General features: G+C 53.4%; 1 protein-coding gene across 2 annotated transcripts; it reads left to right on the top strand.

Annotated features, from left to right (window-relative positions):
- Positions 1-81: 81 nt before the first annotated feature.
- On the top strand, positions 82-8220 carry LOC115606610 (protein cbp-1-like). Of its 2 annotated transcripts, XM_030482844.1 has the most exons (4): positions 82-234; positions 4948-5982; positions 6117-6277; positions 7380-8220. In XM_030482844.1, the coding sequence occupies exons 2-4, from the start codon at positions 5580-5582 to the stop codon at positions 7755-7757; spliced, it is 942 nt and encodes a 313-aa protein (XP_030338704.1). In that variant the 5' UTR covers positions 82-234; positions 4948-5579; the 3' UTR covers positions 7758-8220. The 2 variants fall into 2 exon arrangements, with proteins under 2 accessions (XP_030338704.1, XP_030338703.1); XM_030482843.1 differs by lacking the exon at positions 82-234 and having other exon boundaries at positions 245-5982.
- Positions 8221-9015: the final 795 nt, after the last annotated feature.

The raw sequence follows: 9015 nt of genomic DNA on the forward strand, positions 1-9015 counted from the left end.
GGTACACAAGTCCCCTCCTGGGTGACCTTCCCGGCAGCCTTTGCTGGCTCTGCCCCAAACAAACAAAGAAGGTAGGAGCTTTTCAAACAGCAACCTCCCAAAAAGTTGGCTGTTGCAGAGCCCTGCTGTGCTGGGACCCTGGGCTGGCCTGGCCACGGCTGCGGGGAGCATGCAGCAGCGGCAGCAAGTTGGTGCCATCGCCTAGGAGGATCCCGGTACTGCCCTTTAGTCCCTGTAGGTGGATTTTTGCCTGTTTCCTTCTGTGCGTTAAGCTGGTTTGGGTGCTGTGAGCATGATGGAGAAGGACGAAGAGAAACTTCTGGCAGTGGTAGTTCAACGGGGTGTGAGCGATAGAGAGGGGCGGCCAGAGGCCAGTGTCACTGGGGTCCTGTGGCCCTTGGCAGGGTGCTGCTGGATGGAGATGACCACTGCTGCCCAGCACGCAGGCGACGCACTCGCGTGGGGATGCAGAGATCTGGTTGCTGGAGGTTCAGTGGATGCTGAGGTTCAATGTCAGGGCTGGGAGTGGTGTGCCACATCTGAAATGCTGTCCCCAGCTGCTTCTTGAACCCAGCAGCCTGCCCAGCAATTTTCCAGCAGAGATGCAGACCATCTTTAGAAACTGCCCCTGTGTCAGTAGACTGCTGGGTGGTGGATTTAAGGCAGCAGACAACCACAAAGCTGCTCCAGCCAAGACATTGTAGACGAGCAGGAGAGGAAAGAACAGAGCACCATGAGTGCTTTTGGATCTTGCCTCTGTGTTTTTCTGTCCCTTCCCTCCTGCACCTCCAGGCTGTTGATGAGAACAGTGCTATTTACTGCCACCTCTGCAGATGAACTGCTCCGCTTGTGGTGGTGGATGGTGGTTAGGACTAATTAGCTACTGTCTCTAAATACCACCTGAGGCTGAAAGTGTTTGTGCTATGTGCTGCACTGTCTTGCAACTGGGTGCTCCATTTCTCTTTCCCATTCACTGCTTCTGGGTTTGGAGCCGCTGCGGCATGGTGGTGTGGCTGCAGGGAGCCGTCCTTGAGCCCCAGGAGGTCCAGGCAATTGGTGGGTTATTCTGACAACAGCAGCACTAAACCACTGGTGATCACTTATAGTGGTGAGGTGCAAAGTGTCCTGTGCCAGGCATTGCTTCGTGCTTGTAAGGGTTGAATTGCAGCACTGTCTCAGCCCACAACCTCTTGATGCTGGTGTTTTCCCTGTGCTGTAAGAGCTTTGGTCATCTCCCTGTTCAGTCTGTTGCTCCCTCTGCAGCCGTATGAGAGTGGGGTTAGGTATGTGTCTGCCTTCAGAGCATATAGTCTGTGTGGCTTCATTAGAGGAGTTGCAGGATGTGGGATTTGTCTTCTGAAGACTTGGAAATGTTCCATCCTAATGTGTAGTAACAGCCCTGCATATCATTGCAGAGAGTTGAGATGAGCCTGAATTTCCAATGACTGCACTGTTGAATACCTGTATAGGTTTGGAACAGCAGAAAAAATAGATATCTGGGGTTCCTGTTTTCTGCAGAAGGAGGTAAATGTAGCAGTTTAGCTGAAACACTTGTAGGTGAATGAAATCTTCAGCAGCAGTCTGTGAACGTCTGGCCTGCCCTCTCTCGAGGTCTGAGCTGACCCTTGCAGTCTACACCAGCAGCTAGGCCGTGGACAAGCTCAACGCTTCAGGACTATCTGCACCTGAATGTGCCTGTGCATACATTTGTATTTCATGTCTTTTAGCCAACGAACTATGTCAGGATGCACCTTCTCTCTGTTTTCCTGCAACACTTAGAAAGCATGCCCTGACACTGCAGGAATATGCCTGCTCAATGTTAACCTTCCTCAAACATCCTGCTTTCACCACAAGGAACAAATACCATGCAGTGATTTATTTGCTTCCGCTTCAGGCACGTGAAAGACACTAGAAAATCAAGGTGTATTTGTGGTTTAGCCTTTGCAACTCTGCTGGAAGGGCTGTATCTTTGGAGAGCAGACACTTAAGGCAGCATAACACTTTAAAGAAAGGCTAATGTTGACTATACAGGTAAAGGCAGGGCAGCGAGATACTGGCAGTTTTTGTTCTTGTCTGAATACTTAAGCTCAGCCTGATAAATATGTTGAGTCCCAGAGCAGAGATGGATTTCTGAACCTGGATGTGAAATCCAGCCTGTTCCTCTCCCCCAGGTTTGTGAAAGCCTCTTTTTCCTTCAAGCTGTGGTTCCACAGCCTTTCATATCAGGTTTGGACGCTCCAAATAATTTCTTAATACAAACCTGACCTTTACCAGGTACAGGCACAGAATCACAACCGTGCTGAATGTGCCAGCCCATGTGATATGGTGTTGATGTTGGCCTATGGTTTTGAGCCGTAGGAGAGCTGACCCAATGCAAAGCTTTTTTGCACAAATCTACCCATCAGCTTGATTTTATACAGTGTCACTGCTTCGTGCTGCGTGGCTTGGGACCTTCTGACCATCAGGCAGGATTTTCCTGTATGCCTGAAACTGCTCCTTTCCTTGCCTCAAACATGAGGAAACAGTACTACGTTTATACTGGTTTTACCCTGTGCCCTATAGAATCCTAATACTCTTGACATGTACATGCTGCTATTTATCCTATCAATCACCTTATCTTTATACCTTATTCCCCAGTTAGCACCAGGCTGTAGTGGCATTGTCTGGGTCAAAACCAAGCTATGTGTAGCATCCCACTCACAGTTTGTTTTGCAACTCCCAGAACTGTTAATTAAGGAAACCTTGCAGGCACCCAACTTTCTTCAATTTGCACATACTGCAAACCTTAAAATAGAATCTTAAAGTTTTGTATTTTCCATTTGAGGATCTGATTTTTAAAGTGCATCCTATCAGCAGGTAGCTCCTCCACTGCTCTGAAAGCAGAGCCTAAAGGAATTGGTCAGTTGTCAAAGGTGACAGAGCAAATCTAGGTCTGGGCTCTGAACAGCTCACTTCCAAATCCTGGGCAGTATACAACTCCTTCTCTGCTGTTCTCATGGCTGAAGTACAAGTTCATGAAAAAGCTGCTTGTGTGGTTATCCCTGCAGAGGGGGAGCCGGCATGGTTCAGGTAACAGCAGCACCATCTAAATTCAATTGGCACATCTCCTTTCAATAAAACCTGTGACAGAGCTGCTCCTTCACCGATTTTGTGAAGAATATCAGGGCTGTGTAACATGGGCTACAGCAGTCCGTATGGCTGGTATACGTTGATGTTGTTAGATAAGGTTACTGCTTCCACAAGGCTTGACAGATCCCACAAAGCAGTGACACTGGGTAAAATTGCATCCTGGGGGAAACAGCCATTCTTCTCTGGCATGGATCTTCATGCTTTGGCAACAGTTCAGCATAGGACACCTAATACTGTTCACCCAATCCTTCTCCAAGCTAAGTACCATTAAACCATATTGCTAGTTCTGACTACTTGTCTCCATGGACCTAAGACTTCCTAGCCTGTTTGTAGAGCAGAGATACTGTTATCTAGGTGAAGAGCCAAGAACTATCCATGTCCCTTCAAAGCTGAGCAGGGCAGGCTCTGAAACAGGACCCCGAGGGCAGGAAACCAAGTGGAGCATTGCCATGTATCTCTGCAGAGCAAGAAGGAATCTGGTGTTCCCCCAGCAGACTAAACCCTTCCACAGCATCTTTGCCTTCTTTGCTCTACTTGAAATGTTTCTTGCTTTCTTGGTTGCAGGAAGCTGTTTTCCATATCTGAATCGAGTGTAAACCAGCACTGTCCTTCTGCTTCTGGAGGATGTTTTTAGTATTTTTTTCCTCCTCTGAGCTGCTGCAGAGTCAAAAAGGACTCACCCTGCCAGCTTCTGCAGTAGCTATTTAGAACACTGTGTGAAAGCAATAAACCAGATGAGAATGGATCAGTGACCCTCCCCACCTGCTTGCAGCTGCTCCAGCTTCCCAAAGGCATGCTGGGAATCTGAGAGGGATGGCTAGAGAGAGGGGTGGGCAAGAAGGGCTCAAGGCACTGAGTTGCTACCAGCCACAAGGCCTGGAGAGAAGGGAAGTCTGGCAGATTGGGCTTGTGGCTCCTTTACAAGGTCCACGAGGATCAATCCACTTTTGCTAACACATTCCCCATCTTTATTTTTGTGTGTTTTCATAGCCCTGTGCATCTGTTATGAATTGGTCAAACTGTTTCCTGCTCCATGCCCTTGTACACTGGCCTTGAACTGCACAAAGGCAGTTGAAGTTGGAAGGAAACTGATATAGAATCCCAGACTGGTTTGAGTTGAAAGGGACCTTAAAGCTCATCCAGTTCCAACCCCCTGCCACAGGCAGGGACACCTTCCACTAGAGCAGGTTGCTCCAAGCCCCTGTGTCCAACCTGGCCTTGAACACTGCCAGGGATGGGGCAGCCACAGCTTCTCTGGCCAACCTGTGCCTCAGCACTGTCACAGGGAAGAGCTTCTGCCTAAGAGCTCATCTCAATATCTCCCCTCTGGCAGGTTAAAGCCATTCCCCTTGTCCTGCCACTACAGGCCCTTGCAAAAAGATAAAGGAAGATGATAGGAAATGGAAAAACCCTCCATCATAGTTGTATACACACATACATGTGTATGTATACACCTACACAGGTATGTCCCCATGTAGATGTAAGTGTATAGACTCAAATAGACACAACTTCAAGCACTGCACATCCTGACCTGCCCCCCCTCCCCATAGTGCCTGCAGCAAGGGAAGGGGCTGGTCCTACCACGGTGCTTGGCTCTGGGGTGCGACCCAGAGGAGACACATGTGCAGGGACCACACCAGTAGCACCATTCCCGCTACACCACACATGCATGCACCATGAGCGTGACACCTCCTGAGCCACCAGCCGGGGCTGTGCCCATGGGGAAGACAGGGACGCATGGCATGTACCATCATTACACTTAGAGTTGTGCCATCTTTACAACTGGTGTATAAGTGGTCGCTTTTGCTTCTCTCAAAGGTACAGGACAGTGTCCTCTTCAGACATGAAGTGCAGGCTCTGCAGCCCGAGCAGTTCCCATGCAGGAGTTGTCACCGCGGGCCTCCCTGGTTCTGCTTGGTCCCCTTCCAGACCACCAAGGAGACGTGAGGCTCTAGCAGGAACCTGCGAGCCTCACGTGCTGAACCACTGCTTGCCAGGGCTCACACCGAGCTTCCCGGGATACTGAGCTGCTGCTCAGGAGCCTGGCCACTCCTCATTCCTCCCTGTGCTGCTGTCAGTGCAGAATCGATGTCCAGTTTGGGACACAGGGTAGAGCCAAGTCCATTACCATCCTCTGTGCCCTTAGCAGACAGGGGGACCAGGATGGACCCCCTGCTCCAAGGGGGATCTGTGTGAGGAAGGGACAAGGTTTGGGCTGTCCCTAGTAACTCTGGTGGGAAGAGCCGGCTCCTTCCTCCTCTCCAGCTGGGGACTGGGTCACTGCTGGAAGCTGGGAATGGCACTCTGTGGATCCACAGCCAGGGCCAGCAGTCTGTCAGCAGAGCACTAGCAGGGTCTGAGCACCACCGTGGGGCTTGTTGCTGCCAGGGGGCTGCTGCCGTCCCCACAGCAGGGATGTAGGTGCCGGGCTAGGGCAGGTCCTGGGAGCAATGGGCCGGCTGGACGACCATGCTAAGAGGAGGATCGTGGAGCTGCGCAGGGCTGGGCTGAGCTTCCGCAAGATCAAGAAGGTGCTGGAGCTGGACGACATCCGCGTGACGCCGCAGGCGGTGTACCTCTTCCTCAAGCGGAAAAGCGTGGAGCCGGGGTTGGCGGCAGCTGCTTGGGACAGGGACCAGCCCTGGCCCCCGCTGCGGGGACAAGAGCCTGAGCTGCCCAAGCTGACAGGTCCCTGGCCCCATGCAACGCCTGGCAGGGACCTGCTGGGCAGCCAGGGCCCCGCAGCCGGCCCCGATGCCGAGGAGGGCACCCAGAGTGTCAGCGCGGCCTCATTGTGCCAGGGCGGTGGGCAGCGCGGCGAGGCCCTCCCCATGGGGCTGCCCCCCAGGAACGGTAAGGCCTGGCTCCCCACAGGGGTCACTGCCATGGCACCCTCAGCAATGCTGGACCAGGGAGAGGGCTCCCGGCCCTGCGCTGGGTTGCCCCAGGGTCTCCTTTCGAGGTGTTTCTCTCACTGTCCCTTGCAGGCGATGGCAGCTCCACAGGTGCCCCCTTGGCTCCAGGGATCATGGCCAGCCCCCACCAGCCCCTACCCAGCCGAGGGCGGCTGGGCGCACCCCCTGCCAGGAACCCAGCCCTGATGGTGAAGAAGCAGCTCGTGGACAGGCCAATTCTCCTGCAGAGAAAGGTAGGCTGCTGGGCAGCACGGTGGGGATCATGATGCGCTGTCTGCATCTGTCTGCGCCGGGAGGGAGCTGCAGTGGTGCTGCCCACAGGACACCCTGCACATCCAGCACCCTACTGCATCCACACCATGCAGACAGATGGGGCAGTGTGCAGGGACAAAACGCTCCTAAAATACCCCCCAACCTCTGCTACCTGAACTCTACAGCAATGCTCAACCTTGGCACTTCGGGAGCTTGTCTGGGAAGCCCCTCTGTTCTTTGGGGCTGTGAGGCATGCTGCCCACCCAGCTGCTGTTCTTGGGTGATGCTGGCCATGGATAGGCCAGTTTTTTGCTAGTATTGGCCTCCAACCTGCAGCTCACAAACCTCCTCTTTAAGGAGGTTTCAGTACCACCAGCTCAGGAGCTTCCCCACTCCACCACGAGGACACTAGCAGCTGAATGACTTGGTGCTGCAGGAGATGAAGGGCTGTGGCAGGCCACAATCTGGTGACACAGCCAGGACAGGCACCCCCAGGACACATCAAACTACTGTAATCCCCACTATGTACCCCCCTGCCTTGCGCTGCCATGAGACCCCTGGGCTGTAGCCATGCATGCACTGTCTCACACATGATTGTCAAGAGCGCTTCCAGCTGCTTGAGAGGACACAGGTTGTTCAACACCCTTTCCAGGAGGAAAGCTCCCCTGGGTTTCAAAACCACATGAGGTCCTCCTCAGGGAGCACAACAGCCCTTTGCTTCAGAGTGCAATACAAGACATAGAGGGGCTGGAAAGAAAACCACAGGATGTGTTATTTCTGTCCCTGCGGAGAGCAAATGTGTGCCCGGCATTGGCAAGGGAGCAGCATCCATCAGTGGATGGCTAAACACATGCTGCCAGCACACAGAGCATGTGGAGCTCCTGCAGAGCAGCAGCAGAGGAGCTGGGTGGGGATGAAGTGCAGCTCAAAGCGTGGTGGGGTCTAGAGGTCCCCAGTGAGGTGATGGCTTTCTCTCATACCTTGTAGTTAAGCGCAGAATGAATCTTTCTTCTGCCAAATGCTAGTGAAGGAGCAGCTGATAATGTTTCACCCTCCCTTCTCTCTGGCCTCCCATTACTGCAGGTCAAAGATGCCAGCACTCAGACAGTCCCACCGAACCCCACGAGCCCTGGAAATCCAAGCCTTGCTTGGGGTGGTTCAGTACTTCCCCCTGCTCCCAGCTCCCATTCCATTGCCGAAAAGCTGGATGCTGTACAGACGGAGATCCAGAAGCTGAGCCAGGCCCTGCACATGATGCTGGAGAGGCAGAGCCAGCTGGAGCGGCAGCAGGAGCACCAACAGCGGCTGCAGCAGGAGGTGCTGGTGACACTGCAGCAGCTCAGCTCCACAGTGAGCCATGGCACTGTGCTGGCCAACCAGCCCTGCGTCCCCTTCAACAGCATGGCCGAGCCCTCGCCCACCATGCCAAGCTTCAGCCAGTTCAAGATGGAGCTCATCTGAGCTCATGTGGCACCAGCAACGCTCTAGCAGTGACACGCTGATGGCAGGATGAGGCTGTGGAGAAGAACCACCTCGTAGAGGCTGTGGCTTAAGGACTACGGGGCATCCAGCAGAGAAGGTCACAGGTGGCTCATGTCTTCAGCCCTGTTGACTGAAAGGGGCTGCCTGGCACAAGACGCAGGGCAGTAGAAAGCTGAGGCCCCACTTCTGTGCTGCCTAATGTGGCTGGTGCTGGTGCTTGCTGGTGGCCTATGGACTTCATGGACTTCAGCAGCACAGACAGGCTGCCCACAAGGGGAAGATGCAACCGAGAAAGAAACAGCAGGGAGGTGGGTCTCGAAGGAGGTGGGAGGCTTCCTCTCATGAGGGTCAGTGCCAGAATGATCAATCAGGGACGCTTTGTGCTCTCCCTCTGTGGGGCCTTGTTCAGTAAAAATGTACATACACCACCACAGTTCAGAAACAGTGTGGGATCTCTCTTCATTTTACCTACCCCTCACTCCAACAGCAAGCAGGCTGGATCTGTCTTGGGCACTGCCACCATGCGTGGAGCTGTGCAGTGTGCCCAAACCCATGAGGTGAGACCTACCACTCCACATGTGAAGGATGCTACCAGAGGCCTGGCATCAGCCACTGCACCATTAGGAATATATCACACTTGTGTAGGAAACAATCTTTTACTGAGCAGAGTCCACTTAGGTCACCCTCCTCACCCAAATTCTCAGCAGATCTGGAATGTGGCACTGCTCCTGCCTACTGCCTGGCCAGGACACGGGCAGGACCATGTGAGTAAGGGTTGCACCCAGGCAGGAGCTGCGTATTCCTCTCTAACCCTTTTCCTGGGCAGGACATTCTCCTGGCTGTGGCCCCCAGCAGCATGGGCTCTCCCTGGTGCAGGCTGCCAGTGGTGCAGAGCTGCTCAAGCCAGGGGGAAACAATGCTGAGAACCCCTTTGCCTGGGCAAGACGGGTTCAAGGGAGCTGATGGACTTTCACTGCAGCAATGGGGTCCAGAGGGACTGTAACTGGATTTGCCAGATGTGCAGGGGATGGCCTTGGTTCATCACCCAGCAGTGAATCTCGAGAGGAGGCAGAATGTGTCCTTCCTGTGCATCAGCCAAGCAGGCTTATTGCTTTCTGGTCACTGCACAAGCTTTGTATAGAAGTGCCCAGCCTGTTTCTTTGAACTCCTTGAGTCTGAGGTCAAAGTTTGTAAAAATAATCCAAGTGTTTGTGCGCACACACAGAGCTGTACTCAC

This window comes from Strigops habroptila, chromosome 4 (assembly GCF_004027225.2).
Source record: "Strigops habroptila isolate Jane chromosome 4, bStrHab1.2.pri, whole genome shotgun sequence".
Classification (NCBI taxonomy): Eukaryota; Metazoa; Chordata; class Aves; order Psittaciformes; family Psittacidae; genus Strigops; species Strigops habroptila.

Coding starts and splice junctions, on each gene's coding strand:
- LOC115606610 (XM_030482844.1), top strand. CDS start 5,580: ATGGGCCGGCTGGACGACCATGCTAAGAGGAGGATCGTGGAGCTGCGC. Junction 5,983..6,116: donor GGGGCTGCCCCCCAGGAACG/GTAAGGCCTGGC, acceptor TGTCCCTTGCAG/GCGATGGCAGCTCCACAGGT. Junction 6,278..7,379: donor CAATTCTCCTGCAGAGAAAG/GTAGGCTGCTGG, acceptor CCATTACTGCAG/GTCAAAGATGCCAGCACTCA.